Below are 17,832 nucleotides of genomic sequence, written 5' to 3' on the forward strand. Positions count from 1 at the left end.
TGCAGTCTGCTTTGAGGCTTTCCTAGCTGTCACCATTCAGTCGCAGCTGTACGTGGCTGTGCTGATGGCAGGGAGTCAGAGCTTCTGAGCAGATGTCAGTAACTGCTTCTCTTCGCGGCTTTAGCTCAGGTTCAGATTGAAGGAGACTTCCTGGCGTGTTCCTTCTCCATTCTCGAGGAGCAGCCCATGGACATGCTTCTGGGACTGGACATGCTGAAACGGCACCAGGTAACTAAGAACTTCCTTTGATTTATGTATTTTGCACCTGCTTTTCCAAGTTCCATGATTTTTATCACATCATTTCTGTTGGTTACATGTCCGGGAAAACCAAGAAGCATGAACTTTTCAAACCTAGAAACATCCTTAGCTGACTGTGTTGCCACGTGGTGGTTGAAGTGATGTGACATTGGAAATAGAACCTTTGTGAAATCTCTGAATCTCCTGTGTCTCGCTGTCTGTTTTGACGTTGTAACTGGCAATTTAGTTCCCTAGTGTGACTTTAATAGTTTTTTGATGGTTTATTATGAATGTAGGTTTAGCAGGTGTTCAGTGATTCTTTTTTTTTTTTTTTTTTTTTTGTCTTTTTCCTTTTTATCGGTACCAGTGATCGAATTCAGGACTGCCTGCTTGCAAAGCAGGCGCTTCTCCCCAGCCCCGTTCAGTAATTCTTTTTTGGTTTTTTGAAGCAGTGTCTTGCTGTGTAGTTCTGGCTGGTCTTGAATTTATTCCCTCTTTAAAAAGAAAAAGCTAATTCCCTATATCATGCATAAACTTTCCATAATGATAAAGTTCTTGGGCCGGGGATGTAGCTCAGTGGCTTAGCGCCTGCCTGGCAAACACACGGTCCTGAGTTCAATTCTAGTACCCACAGAAAAAATTTTTGAATGCTTCCCAAGTACTGTAAATAACTATTAAATCCCAAACGAGGTGTAAATCAGTAGAGAAGTGCTTGACTGGCATTCGTACTTCTGTGGTTTGAGCTGTTGGGAAAAAATCTTAGAAAAGAAAGTGCTTTGTATGTCTTCAACATTCTACATAGAAGGAGTGGGGTGCACATACCTATAATAGGTATATCTAATTTTATTAACTTTTCACTCTTTCCCTGTATTTTAGTTATAGTATATAGGCCAGCCATTTCCACCTCTATAGTCAAATCATGTATGTGTGCAGCCCATTTTGTTTTGTTTTGTTTGCAGTACCAGGGATTGAATCCAGAGGAGCCTACTACGTGCTACATTCCCAACCCTTTTTATTTTTATTTATTTATTTATTTGTTTGTTTGTTTGTTTTGTTTTGTTTTGTTTTTGGTTGTTTTTTGGGTTTTGTTTTTTTGTTTTGGTACCAGGGATCGAACTCACGACCTCACACTTCACAGACAGGCACTTATGCCGCTGAGCTAAATCCCCAGCCCCTATTTTTTGGTTTTTGAAACAATGTCTCACTACGTTGTTTAGGCTGCCTCTAACCTAAGATCCTTCTGCTTCAGCCTTCTGAGTAGCTGGGATTACAATCATGTGCCACTGTGCCCAAATTTGTTCTACACTAAGTAGATAGAAAAATGTACAGAACAGAATAACACAGAGGCAATCAAGGGAATTTCTGTAGAGGTTGCTTTGCACATTTTCATTTTTGAGACCGTTAGTTTAGAGTCTAAACTGTCCTTTGTAAAATAAACCAAAAACAGCATACATAAAACTAAATAGTATGACTTTTAACTTTATAAGAAGAAAATCATTTGTATGTTCTCTAAAATGCGAGGCTTCTAATTTTATGCCTGGCAACTTTCCAAGTTTTGTATCACGAATGTTTATAATCAGAAATGATCAAACATTGATCTAATGACAAATAAATATAAACTGTACCCTATAAAGGTTTTATTAATAAAAACTTTGAATATTAAAAAAGAATTCTAAGTTGAGCATAGTGGTCCATGTCAGCACACAGGAGGCTAAGGCAAGAGGATCGCTGCAAGCTCAAGGCCAACCTGAATTACAGCGCAAGACCCTGTCTCGTGAGTGAGTGAATGAATGAGTTAGTTCTAAACCGGGTACAGTAGTGGGCACCTACCCCAGCTACTTAGGATAGTGACACAGGAGGATCACTCGAGCCTAGAAGTTCAAGACCAGCCTGGGCAGCATATTTGTAACTCGTCTCAAAACTTGGCAGGACGAACCCTAAAATGACTGGCAGTATCACCCAAGTTAAATTTAAATGCTTTTGGATAAAGAGGTTTGCTTTGATTTTTGTTTAACCGTCTTTCTCCTTCTTGATACTGCTCCTTGTCAATGGGGTTTTTTATTTGGGCTCATAATTTTCCTACATGGCATTTTATCTGCTATCTTTTTTTTCTTCTTCTTTTCTTCAGTGTTCCATTGATCTCAAGAAAAATGTACTGGTGATCGGCACCACAGGCTCCCAGACGAGCTTCCTACCCGAGGGAGAGCTGCCAGAGTGCGCCCGCTTGGCATATGGCACTGGGCGAGAAGATGTGCGACCAGAAGAGATTGCAGACCAAGAGTTAGCAGAAGCCATTCGGAAATCAGCAGAGGATGCAGGTATTGGAATGGTTGAGCTCTTGGATAATACTCACAGAGAGGGTAAGACGTTTCCAGTCTCTGGTCGGTCTCATCATCCAGCAGTGGGATGTTCATTAGCTTCCTGCCTCCCTTCCACCGCTTAACACAGTAACAAAGAACTTGGTTTCAGCAGATTCAGAATATATATGCCATTGCCGTATACAAGATAAACTGGGGAGGTATTTGTTGTATTTCTCTGGGTTTTGTTTTTTTATTTTTTATTTTCTTTTGGTTTGGTTTGTTTTTTTCTAAAGTAAATCATAGCAGTAAGCAGATACTTAGTTTTGACTTCAACAGTATTTCCTCAAAATTTTCATTCCTTTTCTTAGCCCCATTTAATTTGAAAGACATCATTGTCACAGTGACTAGTAATTTTAAAATATTTATCAAAAGTACTGCCAGCAGCTGGGTATGGTGGCATACTCCTGTAATCCCAGCACTCGGGAGGTTGAGGCAGATGGAACATTGCAAGTTCAAGACAAGCCTGGGCTACATAGTGAGCCCAAGGCTAGCCCAAACCACATAGTGAGACCCGTCTCAAAAAAGGACACTCCCCACCCCCGACAAATAAAAGTACTGCCAGCAAACAGCAGCTAGACTCATAATTGAATAGTAATCAGAATGCTCTTTCTACTTTTATTGAGATCACTGTTGTATCTTCACGCTACACGATGAAAACTTCCAAAGTCAAGGGACTTAGTACTTTTTCTAAGTCTCAAGAGTTATGGCCTATTTAAATATAAAGATGGAGCAAATGTTCTGGGTAAAATGGAGCAGCACGATTTTGCTCAAATCCCCCATCTGTTACAGAACAATGACTGTGGGATGTGTTTTATAGACGCTTTAAAAAATTACTTTTTTTAAATTACCTTTTAAATATGAGTTATTTTAAAGTCCTGGGCCACAATTATTCATCAGTATGATTAATGTCTGATTAATTTCTGATACAGTAGAATGTATTACATTTAGATGTTCAAGGACTAGCTTTCTTCTAATGACAGAAGAGGTAAAAAGCCAGGGTTGCCACTTTTTTTCTTCTGCTACTAAAGGTAGAGCCCAGAACCTTCACACTGAGCTGTATCCCCAGTCCTTTTTATTTTTTATATTGAGGGCAAGGTCTAAGTAACTAGTTTGTCTAGGCTGGCCTCATACTTGAGATCCTCCTGCCTCAACCTCTCAGAATGCTGGATCACAGGCATTTGTCACCATGCCTGGCTCTTGCCACGTGTTACTTGAGAGCTTCCAGCCTTAAGCCTAAAATGGGCCTGGGTAGCAGATGCACTGGTCCAAACTGGCCTTGTTCAGAACCTGAAAGTTCTGTTGCGTTTTAAATCAGCGTTGCGTAATAAGGTGCGCTTTCAGGCTGGAGGTGCAACGCACTTGCCTGGTGTACATGTGGCCCTGTGTTCAGTGCCCGTCCTCCCCCAAGTGGGGTTTTGGTTGCAACTTCTATAATTTGAAGGAAGAGGAAAATTTTAATCTTCCCAACAAGATAAGCATGAATAAATTTGACCTACCAACTTAATTTAGAATTTAGGATAATTACTCAGTTTAGTCAAACTACATGTTAATATGAAGGTAAATTACCATTGCTGAAATTTTTTCCCTCCACTATCTTTATTATTAGAGAAAGATTAGCTTATGACAGCCATGTTTTCTAACCTATTAGTAACAATTACTGTCTTCAGTGACTACCTTATTTTAATAGAAACTTAAGGTTAAAATAACATAATTACAGATGTTTTCAGTGCCAATTTTAAAAGATAAAAAGGAAGTGTCTTTTTATCCATATAACCTTTTGTTACTGATATGTATGGCTTATACTAACTTTTATAACCTTAAAGATAGTGAAAATCAGGAACTGGGGATTTAGCTCAGCGGCATAAGCACCTGCCTTGCAAGCAGGCAGTCGTGAGTTCGATCCCCGGTACCAATAAAAAAGAAAAAGACAAAAAAAAAAAAAAGGTGAAAATCGTTCTGTAAAATTAGGTCCTGTTTGTTTGGAAAGCCTTTCCCAAATCCAAACTCTGGGCATAATAGGTGAAAGTATTTTTTGAAAAGCTGTTGCTTTAATGTATACTTTCAGACTGGGGATTTAGCTCAGCAGCATAAGTGCCTGCCTGGCAAGCATGAGGTTCTAAATTCAATCCCAGGTACCAAAAACAAACAAACAAAAAGATTAACAATAATGTATACTTTCTATCAAAGTATACTTAATCTTTCTATCTCCCAAAAATAATTTAGCCAGGTATGGTAGCACATCCTGTGATTCCAGTACTCTTGGGAGGCTGAGACAGGAGGATCACGAGTTCGAGCTCAGGGCAGGTAATTTAGCAAACTAGGGAGATCTTGTATCAATAAAGGATAAAGATATACATCAGTGCAAAGGCTCCGGGTGCAATCCCCTGTACTACCCAGAAAACAAGGAAAAAGAATTAAGAATCAGGGATTTTATATATATATTTTTTTTACATTTGATATTTTAAAACTGACTAAAAGTGAAGGCAAATCAAGATAAATTTTGTTATTTCTTTTCTTCTAAATATGAATCTCAACAAAGAAACTTGGAAAATGATTATTATATGTGTTCACTTATTCTTATTGCATAAAATACTTTCATCTAATTTTATCTGATGGATCTATTTTCTTCACCCGATGTGTTTGCTCAAAAATTCTGAGTGTGGATGTGTAAAATTAATTTCTTTCTAAATTCAATTAAAAATCTGTTGAGCACTTGGCATCGTGGCACGTGCCTTAATTGTAGTACTTGGGAGGCTGAGGCAAAAGGGTTGCCATAACCTTGAGGCCAGTCTGGGCTGCGTAGCGAGACCTTGTCTCAAAAAGCGCTGCCTCCCCACCATCCAAAAAATCTGTTGTAGTTGACACATTGTTTTATGTATTGTGGGAGCATTGAAGCAACCAGCGGATCTTTTGGATGTCCATATTGTAGAAACATAGCCCAACTTTAAGCCTGCTGGTTCCTGATTTCAACGATGGCGAAGGAATGGAGAGTACCCCTGCATGCTGTGTGGTTTGCACTGTTAACCCAAGTTTGCTTGTCTGTTTCCTAATCCAAACAGAGCGTCAGAAGCCATGATGCATGTAGTGTGTGTGTACTGCAGCTGGAGTGGGCCCCAGACCAGGTATTTATAGCCACCACGTTAAGCCTTCCGTGCAGTTGTCCTCTGTGCTCTCAAAGCCTGTGTTTCTGTAGCAGTTTTGAGAATTAGCTTCTGCCATCCACCATTTCACCCTGTTAATCATGGTTACAACTGGCCTGCAGTGTTAATCTTTGTGTGTATGTTGGCATGCAAATAGACATGAATAGAAATTCTTGTTTAAATTATCAATTAGCACATTTCAGAGCAGGGAAGAGCTCAGTAAAAAGTGCTGTTGTAGCAGCCATAACTGCTGTCTGCTGTGACTATGAAATCAAGAACGTTGGAGTCACAACACTTCGTCCTTGGAAAGACCTGTGCACTTAGGTTCTCCTAAGTCTCTTTCCTCTGAAAAAGTGGAACCTTTAGCCCAGGGATAGAGCTCAGTGGCCTGGCAAGTGCAGGGTCATGAGTTCAATTCCTGGTACCCCCAAAAAACGGGAAGTTCTTTTTCCAGAGGAAATGGAAGCTTAAGTCAGGTGAAAACAAGGGCTTTGTAGGGGTTTTCTGGCTGGTTGTAATTGAATTCATAGCATTTAACCCCCTTTCTCCCACTCTCAGAACCTTTACCTACCCTTCCCCTCACTCCTCATCGGGCCCTCTGTTCTTCTCCCTCTCTAGTGTCCCCTTATAAACCATAGTTTATTCTTAATATCCATTATTTTCATTCTCCTCTTGAGCATCCTATTGTACTGACCGAGTCCTACACTACTTTAGGACTTAGGCTAATGACAGCGCCCACGTCAGGAACAGAGGGCTACATGGTGCTGTTCAGTGAGTACAGTATCAGTGAGGACGTGTTGGCCCTTCACCTCCGCGGCGGTTTATCACTGGTACACCGGTGCTCAGTGGCCCTATCATACTTCTCTATGTTGCTAACACAGATATTTCATTTCAGTGCAGTTTTCTATTAGCATTACATCAGAATTTAGGTTGATAAAACCAGTGACTGTTTCTAGATTCTGATGGATATAATTTAAATTAAGACATGCTGCTTTCCTGTTTACTACTAAACTATAAGTAAGGTAAGGTTGTTTTGTAAGAAGTCAATAACTTCCTGATCCAACACTTTAACTTCTTGTGCTATTAACCGTTGTTTGATTGGAATGCTTTAAAGTTGTTTGAATTATAACTGCATTGCTTCATGACTTAAAGTCAGGACCCCATGGTGGATGTTAGCATTCAGCCCAAAACATTTTGAGTTAACATCTAACCAGACAATGTTTTGTAACCAACTTGTGACCAGTCTTTTGACTATAAGTTATTATAATATGTGCTTTCGGTCAATTCTTGTTCAGTGTCCAAAAGAGAATCGGAACTGATGTTCAATGATACCTTTATGGTTTCTGCACTGAGCTAGTATTTAAGCCTGGCATCATGAAATTCATTCATTGCAGTAACTCTAAGTACAGTCATTGCTCCCAGACTGGGGCCAGAGGATTGCCGTAAGTTCAGGGCCGGCCTGAACTACATCCTAAGGCCCTGTCTCAGAAACAAGCCGCTACCTGCTGGAAAACTGCTGTGGTTTCTCTTCGCTATTCACTTCACTGTTCTTCTGTTCTTAAACTACTAAAATGTTCGTAACTGTGCTAAATGTGGTAAAGTTACAGTATTTGGTAGGCTGATGATTGGGATTTAATTTCTTAACTTTACTTCTGTTTTCCTGGAAGTCTGCAAGCATTATGTGAATTCTTACTTCTCCTTGTAATTCCTACTATGTCCCAAGTATATGTGTTTATTTTTTTTGTATTTTTTTTCGTTTGTTTTTTTTAAGTATACCTGCTTTTGTGCTTCTCATTTCTAAGTTCATTGTTCGTATATGAAACATGAAAAGTGCTTTAACATGGAAATTATTGTGTTACAAGGTTTCTCAAGATTTATGGGGGCCAGGGATTGAGCTCAGCAGCATCAGTACCTGCCTTGCAAGTGAACGGTCCTGAGTTCAATCTCCGGTACCAAAAAAAAAAAAAGATTTTGTGATATGCTTAAGAATCACCTGGGAATAGTGAGCATGGTAACACATGCCTCTTATCCCAGCGTTCAAGGAGGGCTGAGGCAGGAGGATCTATCTCTGAGAGTTCAGAGCCACCATGGGCTACAAGGTGAGTTCAGTGCTAGCCTGAACTACATGGTAAGACCCTGTCTCAAAGAAAAAGAATCACTTGGGGAGCTCATTGAAAGGGCAGACTCCTGGGTTTACTGTAAGGATGGCATCCAAGAGTCTGCATATTTAATAAGTATCCCAGGCAACTGTAGCACTATTGGGGTAAAATACACTTGAAATTCTCCTAGAAAGTTTTAGACTCACTGGGATTAAAGATGGGAAGGCTCAGCCACTGTGTAAATACACACGCTGTCAAGAACATCCCTGCCTCTCACTCTGATTCACTGATGTTAAATTGCTTAGTGCATTAAAAAGATTCTTATGTTTTTAAACTCATGTGTAGGGACCACTGCAGTTCAGCAGTGCAATGCCTGCCTGGCAAGCATGAGGCCATGGGTTCGATTCCTAGTACCCAAAAAAAAAAAACAAAAAGTCTATATGTGTAAGGGAAACCAGAATTAAAGGACTTTTGTTATACCCTGTTTAGATTTATATGCTCTAATAATTTAATGGCCTTTGTTACCTGTCAGTTAATCTTTTTTTTTTTTTCGCTTTTGTGACAGAGAAAAGCGGTAAAGAATCTACCTCACTGGGAATGTCATCATTACCAACTTCAGATGGATTTACCCATCCAGCCCATTCTCCAGGACCAAGTCCTGAGAAGGGTAATCCTCCAAGTCTTGCTCACTCTGCCTCTGCTTCAGTCCGCCCTGTCAAGCCCTGTGACCAAGATAGCATTGAACTTAAAGCTGTGAAGGCTTTGAAGGCTTCATCTGAGTTCCAGATGAACTCAAAAAAGAAAGAACTCCTTCCTCTACAGGATTTTTCTGATCATGCTTCCTCAGCAGACCAGAGTCCAGCTATGCCTTTGCATAATTCATCCGAAGAAGCAATTATTAGAGATAATCTGGAGAAATCTGCTGAAAGAAGCAACCAGGGCCTCAAACTTTATCTCCATGCAAGACAGGAAACTAGTTTATCTGTCACAACTACTAGGATGCATGAACCACTGATGCTTGCAGACACAGAGGGTTGGCACCCAGGAAATCAGAACCTACATCAACTCAGTGGCCTTCATCAGCACACAGAACCAGGGAATAAACAGCGTGAGGGACAGCAGGATGTTCCACGTGGCCAAGGACAGCTCTGTGAGCCAGGGGATCTTGAGCTTCCTGAAGAAGAGCAGCAGAATCAACAGCAAAGTGTTAATTTGAAAGCTATGATGAAAGGAGATGGGCTTCAGCAGAATGCAGATCTTCCGAGCACAGAGGAAAGCTCTCTGCCTTCAGGATGCTTCGGCTGCTCAAATTCAGACATGCTTATGGAGATAGATGTGGAGCAGACCCTAGTTGCTGTACTTAATTCAGCAGCCAGGCAGAACGCCGATGTCAAGAACGTTGGCATCGAGTCTAGACTCACTGCAGATAATCCCTCGATGGAAGTAGAAACATCAAAATGTAATCCTTCATCTGAAAGTGTGAATGATTGTGTTTCCACTCAGGCTTTACAGCCCCCAGAAAGTAATATTGAAGTGTCTGAAACAAATAATGAATACAGCAACAGTCTACCCTCTCTGAATCTCGGTGGCACTGGTCAGCCGTCTGTGGAGTCAGCAGAAGAATCTTGTTCATCTGTAACAGCAGCCTTGAAAGAACTTCATGAACTTTTGATCAATAGTAGTAAACCAGCTTCAGAAAATACATCTGAAATTACCTGTGTGTCAGAAACAGTACCCGAGGGCCAAACAAGTGTTAAAGGCCTTCCAGAAAGATGGACTCAAAATGAGTATCTTCCCCACAGAGATCTGTGTCCACAGGTCTCCTGCCATCAGGCCAGATGTGTATCAGGGAAGACAGAAGGCTTAGGCTCTGCATCTGGAACAGAAGACATGGAAAGCACTAGCTTCCAGGGACCAGGTGATGGCCTGTCAGCTGACCAGGAAGGTGTCCCCAAATCTAGAGAGTCACTGAGTGAGAGCAGTTCTGTCACTGTAACCTCAGCTAAGTCATCTAATCAATTACCCTGCACCTTAGGTGTAGAAATTACATCCAGTCTCCTAGGCGATGAGGAGGATGCCCGCAATCAGACTTCGGAGCAGACGGAGTCTTTGCCATCTAGTTTCATACTGGTTAAAGACTTGGGTCATGGCACACAGAACCCAGTAACAGACAGGCCCGAAACCAGAGAAAATGCCTGTCTTGATGCTGCAAGGCCATTTCTTGAATTGGAACCACTGACCAGCTGTCCGTCATCAAGTCCTTCCCTCCTTTTACCCTTAAGTTTTCCTGCCACAGATATTGACCGGATTATTCGGGCTGGCTTCACTTTGCAGGAAGCTCTTGGGGCTTTGCATCGCGTTGGTGGGAATGCAGATCTTGCACTTCTTGTTTTGTTAGCAAAGAACATTGTAGTTCCCACATAACTATGGGAAAGTGGGCTAGACCGTACTCCGTTCCCTTTTAAAAAAAAAGAAGCACTCTATACACACACACACACTCACCACATACACAGTATATGTAGAACCCCGCAAGCAGAATGTTGAGCCAGATTTTTTTTTAAGGGTTTTTTGGGGGGCGTTTTTTTTTGTTTTGTTTTGTTTCATTTTTGGCCAAAGTAATTTATGATCTCTTGTCTGATGAATTTGTCTATCCTACCTGTTAAATTTTGGGCCTTTAAAAATGTATTGGCAGTATGCATACAAAAGCTTTTTATTCTCACTAAGGTGATGTATTCTGGAATAAAATGGATGGTTTTGTGTATAGCATAACATATTAGAATGAGAGTGAATGCTTTAAAAAGCAGAGACCATGAAAAATCCCACTACCCATGCAAGTAGAAACACATCAGCTCCCCACCTGTCTCTGCTGCAGGCAGGGTATGGCTTGTTGACTCCATTTAGAAACTTCTGACTATAGAGCTTGGTGTTTGGAATTATACACAGTGACTGTGTATTATGACTCACCAGTTATAACAGGAAATTGAAGAATAATTGGATAATATACCCTAGGGTGGTATGCTTTTATTTGTGTGCTCAGGAATTGACATTTTAATGGGGGGGGGGCGGCTACTCTGCATCACAGGCTGCTGCGTGCATGGGTTGATTGCCAAATACCTTTATTACATTGGCCGGAATAAGTTAGAATTAACATTGTAGTGAAACATGGTGCTACTCAAACTTTAAAAGGGAAGAAACAAAAAGGCCCCAATCATGATTCCATTTGCAGATGCCAAGAACTGTAGGAGAAAAGGAATGGCCTAGATAAACACTGGAATTTACTAGAGATTGGGTTTGCTAGCATCTCCCTGATAACACCTCAATCCTTCCTGACTAATAACAAATGTAAGTTCAGTTAAACAGGTTGGTTGCCAGCAGCTTGTTTCCTTTCAGTGTCATCTACTAGGCAGTTCTTCCAGAGCTCCATTTGGGCTGTGGTCTGAATGAAGTGGAAGTGCGATGATCTTGTCACTGGTTCCCCGTGGTGCTTGGAATGTCAGTTTGGTGTCGTTCGTGGCAGTGGAAATAGTAATAGTAGTTTCTGATCAGTGGCCTTGGCAAAGTTTTCCATCCCTTTCTTTCCTCAGGAGTTTCTTTTTTAAGCAAGATTAATGTTTGTGTTTACCATGTCAAACTAGAGTGGGGCAAAATATATAGAAGTATTTATTGTGGCCTTTTTTTTATATAAGGACTTGCCCTTGGAAGTCATTGTCCCATGGGCCCCACTGTGCAATAATCCTACTGGATAGGTGTTAGATAGTTCCTAGAAATTGAACTGTTCTTTTACATACCTAGCAAAAATCTGAAATCTTGATTTTTTTTTTTTTTTTTTTTTTTTTTTTTTTTTTTTTTAAGAATTTTGAAAGCCAGGCGTGGTGATACATACTGGTAATCCCAGCTCTTGGAAGCCTGAGACAGAAGGATTACAAGTTTGAGACCAGCCTGGGCCATATAATGAGATCCTGTCTCAAGAAATAAATAATAAAAATCAAAATTTTTTAAAAAATGGATTTTTGAGAATGATTATTTCTGATTCCAAATTATAGTCTGCAATGTGTTTGAAGGAATGATTTCTGAACTTGAGTTAAATGATATTTTTCTGAAGTCTCTCTGAAAGCTTGTTTTTTCCATGAAAATTTAAATCAGCACAATCAAAACCAGAGCTCATCTCAGGAGTTTTTGAAACTTTTATTTTAGCAGCTCTTAGAGGCATTTCTCTCTCCTTCTCCCAGTCTCTCTCTTTTGCTGTGTTGCTTGTATGTATGCTTTGAGACTTCAGTGACCTGGCACAGGTCTCCAGATTCATCATGATCTTTCCTGAAGTTAGGAAAGGGTTGACAGAAGGAGTTGTTTCCTGCTTTCCAGGGGGCGCTCAGAACAGCAGGTGAACCCGGCTGTCTTTAAACATCCAGACAGCCATGCGTTGAGGAGTCTTGCTTGCGCTACACCAAAGACGTGAGATGTACTAGGAAACAATTACAGGATTTTTGTCAACCAGCTCAGAGCTGTGATTGTAATTCAGTAGTTGGTGCTATGATTAAGACAAAATCCAGCATCAGTGCAGCGGGGGCCTGTATTTGCTTTATGGGTGGTGATTTGAGAGTATAATTTAAGGTTACAAATCTTTAGGGCACAGGGTGGGGTGGGTAAGGGAACTCACTGGTGACAGTGGACTCCTCCCGAGAGGCCTGCTGTGTGGAGGTGGCCGCACAGCACTCTGAGCATATGAGACCTCAGCACACCATTCAGAAGCTGGCCACTGACTTTATGGTGTCAAGGTTTAGGTAACTGTCCCAGGTGGAGTACGTAATGACAGTCTGGAAAAGATTTCATTACAGTAGCTTTTCTGTATGTATCTGTATATTTACTTTTAGGATTTTTTTTTTTTTTTTTTTTTTTTTTTTTTTTTGTCTTTTTCGTTTTTTAGGAAAAAATCAGATAGGCTTATTGTTGTACAGGAATTGTTAGGAATACTTTCAGTGAGCTTAACCCACTTGCCAAATATCCTTGTCCCTTTTGGTCTATTTTTGTTTGTTTGCTTATTTGTTCGTTTTTAAACATATACTTGCTTTTGATTTTTAAAATATCACTTTCTGTCCACCATTCGTATAAAAATAAAATTGTTGACGTTAGGATTTTGAATGATTATTTTAATTTTGTAGTTCTAGCCCACAAAGGGTACATTACACTGGTGAATCTGCATTGTCAGTTTTTATGCAGTGTTTAATACTTTAAGAACTTTAGAAGTGCAGAAACTATATATTAACTTCTAAAACTAAAGATCAAGTCATTGTGAGCTCTGGTTGTCAGCAGAGCTGATAGATAATAGCCATAACCAGCACTGGATAGCTCCTGCACTGTAACCAGTAGGGGCAGTCCTGTGGCCAGCACTTACATCCTAGGGGGGTCTCTGCTTATACACCAAAGAGGAGTAGATGTCCTGTAAGCCTTGAGTGTTCCCTCAAGTCGGTTCCTGTGTAGAAGGGTGTGTTTGCTAACCAGCTATGCCGAGGCTACAGACGTTGCTTTTGGCACTTAAGACCATGTGCAGTTGCCTGCTTGCTTAGGCCTTCAGACAGCCAGGAGCCTTGTTGCTACAGTGTGGGCTCTAACTGTTAATGGATAAACAGAACCAGTCGCTTGGCAAAGGAAGCTGGGTAGATTGAAAGTGTTAGAACCCTTCTGCCTGCAGCCTACATGTCCCAGAGCTCCTTGACTCCATAAGCACTGAAGGGACACACAGCCCATTGTGTTTCTTCCCCAACAGTGCAAGAGGATACCTAGGAATAAAATATAAGACTTTGTATCACTGATTTTTGTGGTGCCCGTTTAATGTAGAATCATCCTGTTCCTCCCTACCACAACTCTCTCTAATGAAAGCCATAAAATTGTTGGTGTGACTTTTCAGCTCATGTCTATAGATACATGTGTAAACTATCACATACATATGGTGATTGACAAATATCTTAGTTAATTTTACATAGATTAAAAAGCAAGCAATTTTTGTATCTAATAGTCTTCACTTACGGTGGCTTTTATCCCACCATGTGTATAATAAACTGCCTTGCAGATAGCTAGTCTGGAGAGTCACAGTGCATTCGGATTGCCTTGCCCTACCCGTTGGCCGCCTGTGGCGAGGGCGCACAGGAAGGTTGAGTTGCTCCATATTTCACACTTAACTCTCACTGGCAGCGCGGCACAGAGAAGCTAACCAGGGCCTGGGGCGAGCTCAGTGGTACAGCGCATTTGAGCACGTGAGGCCTGACTTTGATCCCAGCACCAAAAAAGATCAATAAATAATAAATACAAGACGCTAACTGGGTTGTGTTCTCTCTCTAGCACACTCACCCGAAGGCCCAGTTTCTCATTTGAATTTGCTGACTTAGTGTAGTCTGTGGCTAAGCTAAAAAGATAGTTACAAGTTTCCCTTCCTAGAAAATGTGTCGTGATAGGAATTTCATAAAATGAAAGTAGCCTCCTCTGCCCTGAGAATTTTTGCTGATTTCTCTTAAACAATCAAGTTGATTTCAGAGCCTGTCCTTTGTGCTGGAATGTGATGTCAAGGCTCAAGTTTTATACTAAGTGGAGCCTCTGGAGGTTTTAGGAGTTCATTGAATAAAGAACTTAGGGGTGAACCTTCAATGTTCTTGCTTTTCTTTTGTGCCTTAGTTTCTCTGAACAGCAGAGACATCGAATGGTGGGGAATGGCAGTGGGGGAGGCTGGGGGGAAAGGTTAAAGTAGCCTCCTGGGGATGAGGACCCGTGGAGGGCTTTGGCTCCTGACTTTCCCCACGCTGAGTCACTGGGTGTCCCCTGACAGGGTTGCTATATGGGGTTTTACATCTGGTAAACCAAAAATGGTCTCTAGATGTTTATTGTGTTTATTGTTCTATCAGTGTTAGGAGTAAGGAAGAGGAATTCAAGAAATTACTTTCTTAACATATTTAAAAGAAAGTTAACTACTCCCTTCAAGGTTAGGCGTTACAAATCTTTGAGACAGGGCTTGCTCTGTACCACAGGCAGGCCTCAAGATGCATGGGGTCCTCATGCCTGAGCCCCTCAAGTGCTAGGATTCCAGGCGTGTACCACTATGCCTAGTTTTCTTTTTTGGGTCTTTGAGACAGTCTCGTGGTGTAGTTAAGGCTGGTCTTAAACTCACTGTTTAGCTCCTCAAAACTCCTGGGACTTCTGCCTCAGCCTCCTGAGTGCTGGGGCTGCAGCAGAGCCCCACCACACCCGGCTTGCAGTATGACTGAGCACGAAAATCTTCCTGAGTGCCTGTGTGCCGGGGCCTGACGAGTGCTAGGGATTCAGGTGTGACTGCTTCCAATGCAAACTACTACTGCTCGTAAATTTGTTGGAGTGTTTTTGTTTTCCTCTCCCAGGACAGGGTCTTGTGTTCCCCAAACTGGTCTCAAACTTGGAACCTTACAGCCTCAGCCTTCCACATAGCTGGAATTACAGACATACACTACTGCACACAGTGAGCAGGCCTTGCTTTTTTCTTTTCTTTTCTGTTTTTTTTTTTTTTTTTTGGTGCCGGGATCAAACTCATGACCTTGTGCTTGCCAGGCAGGCCATGCCTTGCTTTTGAAGTCAGAGTTACACACTTCTAATTTAGAGCTAGCTGGAAAGACTCAAACCCACAATGGAATCAGATGTTGGGAACATACAGTCTTCCCCACCCTTCCCCTCCAGTTCTGTGGATTGAATTCAGGCTTTTGTGCATGTTAGATAAGCCCTGTCACAGATGCATCCTTAGCTTTAGAATGATTCCTACATTTTCCTTTGGGAGTGGGTACCAGGAATGGAACTCAAAACCTCGTGTTTGTCAGGCAGTGGCCATATTGCTGGGCTCTTGGCAGCCCACGTTTTACTTTTTTAGTGCCCGGTGTAGCGTGTGCTTGTAATCCCAGCACTCAGAGAGTCGGGCAGAAACATCAAAGAGTTTGAGGCCAACCTTGCCTACACAGTAAGACCCTGTCTCCAAAAATTTTTTAAATATATTTTGAAAAGAGTCAGATACACTAACAAAGTTGTAACGTCTGGTAGGAACACCTGAAGGGATCAGGTACTGAGGTCAATTTATAATTAGAGAAAAGGGACAGGCAGCAAGGAGTCCATGACCGCCTGCTTCCCATCAGGACCTTGCTGTGCGGGTTAGAGATGGGGGCAATGCCCCACAGCCTCCCACACCCCTCAGTCAGCACGGCTGCTCAGGAATCCTGGCCATCTGGGCTGACAGGACTTAGCCCAGGATTCTGCAGGGTGTGCTATTTTAAAGCAGCTGAGTGCAGCATGTGAAAATAGGAATCTAGAGCAGGAAGTGTAGCAAGTAGTTCTGGGACTGGGTAGAGAGCAGGACTGATTTACAAAAAAATGCAGGACCTGCTGAGGCTCAGCAGGAGGGCTGCATCCAGGGACCTTTCATCCATTAAAGCCGGTACAATCTGTGTTGCGATCTGAAGCAGGGAGCAGGATTTCTGAGTCTCGGCCTTCAATGTTGAGATTCACAGGAAATGTGACTGGTCATCTACACTGGCGGGGCTGAAAACAGGGCTCAGCTGAGAGGACACCACCTTAGGGACAAGATTGTCCAGGAAAACAGCACAAGGGCATACGGGTTAGATGTTCCTGTACATAAAATACTGAAACTACAGACAATGGGAAGTGGAGAGAGCGAGAACACAAAATTGGGGTAGTTTGTACAGAACTACATTTCTATACTGTAAGATTTTCGTTACCAAAATGGGGAAGGGTCAGGTTGAGGCATTTTTCCATTTTTTCCCCCTGGAAAATTTCATCTGATCGCAAGTGACTTTTTTTCTTGGTACCAGGGATCAAACTCAAGACCTTGTGCTTGCCAAGCAGGCATTTGTGCCAGTGAGCTAAATCCCCAGCCCTAGGAAATGATTTTGTCTGCAATCTTAACTGACTGGGTTTGTGAGTCCCATCAGTTTGTCTCCAGATTCCCTGACCAGGCTCCTTTTCTCCTTCCTTAAAGTCCCAGGAGATTTCTGAGTTTTATGCCATCCATTCAAAGCCTATCAGAAGGTGTAGGTTTCTGTTTCTCACTCTCCTGATCAATCACCCTTTTGAAATAGTTGTGATAGAACAGTTGCACATACTGGTTGAATTTGCTTTTGGGGGGGCTGGGGATTTAGCTCAGCAGCATAAGCGCCTGCCTTGCAAGCATGTGGTCATGAGTTCGATCCTCAGTACCGATTAAAAAAAAAATGAATTTGCTTTTTTGTTTTTTTAACCATGTACCTTCAATTAAAACTGACTTGTATGTCTTTATTCCAAATCTCTTGTTAATGCTAAGTCAGGCCAATGGCTTTTGCACTCAAAGATTTGTTTACTACTTTTATAGCCATATTTGGCAAATCGTAGTAATAGAAGCCCTCTTTTCTTCCTCTCTTTGCTTCGTACTGCAAGATACTCTTTACCCTTTGAGACTACTGCATTTTATGAGAAGAACTAGACTGACTGGCAAAATAGGCTTGCCAGTTGCTCCCAAATGCTTTGGTTTTGAGAGTTGGGAAAACTCTGAGAACTTAAGGGAACCGAACTCAGGAATCCCAAAGTTGATAGCATTGTGCCATTAGTTTAGGGGCTGAACATAGGACCTGTCTACAGCTGAGTGAATCTGATGCCTTTGAGTTTGAATTTCTGTCATACTGAAAATGTAAGTCAGCCCTGAGTAATTGAACACTTTATTTTATTTTTTAATAGGAACTTTCTGAAGAAAAAAGTGGTGTGTAAAACATTTGATATTTAAGACAATAAAGTTTTTACCATAAGAATTTTGTTTGATCAGTTTCTTTTTTAAATTGAGGTGGTTCCTTCACTTCTGTCACTGTCTCTGTGCCTGAACCCAGGAGAATAAGCACCATGAAGTCAACTTCCAGGGTGCAGGAGGACAGATGGGCGTTTTGTAACCACCTGCCCTGTTGGTGCTCAGTAAGCTGTGGTGTGCAGTGTTTGAGATTCATATCC

At 41.6% G+C, this 17,832-nt stretch overlaps 1 protein-coding gene across 6 annotated transcripts in view; it reads left to right on the forward strand.

Moving 5' to 3' along the window:
• Ddi2 (DNA damage inducible 1 homolog 2) overlaps positions 1-17,639 on the forward strand; it is a 44,629-nt gene extending 26,990 nt beyond the window's left edge. For 3 of the 6 annotated variants that reach the window (XM_063235556.1, XM_063235557.1, XM_013154046.3), the window contains 3 exons: positions 125-228; positions 2,366-2,555; positions 8,402-17,639. In XM_063235556.1, coding sequence (XP_063091626.1) covers positions 125-228; positions 2,366-2,555; positions 8,402-10,260 — 2,153 coding nt within the window. In that variant the 3' untranslated portion in view covers positions 10,261-17,639. Of the gene's footprint in view, positions 1-124; positions 229-2,365; positions 5,720-8,401 lie in introns of those variants that run through there. The other 3 variants (XM_063235559.1, XM_003471397.5, XM_063235558.1) reach the window with 3 other exon arrangements.
• The last annotated feature ends 193 nt before the right edge of the window (positions 17,640-17,832 follow it).

This window comes from Cavia porcellus, unplaced genomic scaffold (assembly GCF_034190915.1).
Source record: "Cavia porcellus strain 051 isolate PalLab524CR breed Dunkin Hartley unplaced genomic scaffold, mCavPor4.1 scaffold_25, whole genome shotgun sequence".
In the NCBI taxonomy this organism is placed as follows: Eukaryota; Metazoa; Chordata; class Mammalia; order Rodentia; family Caviidae; genus Cavia; species Cavia porcellus.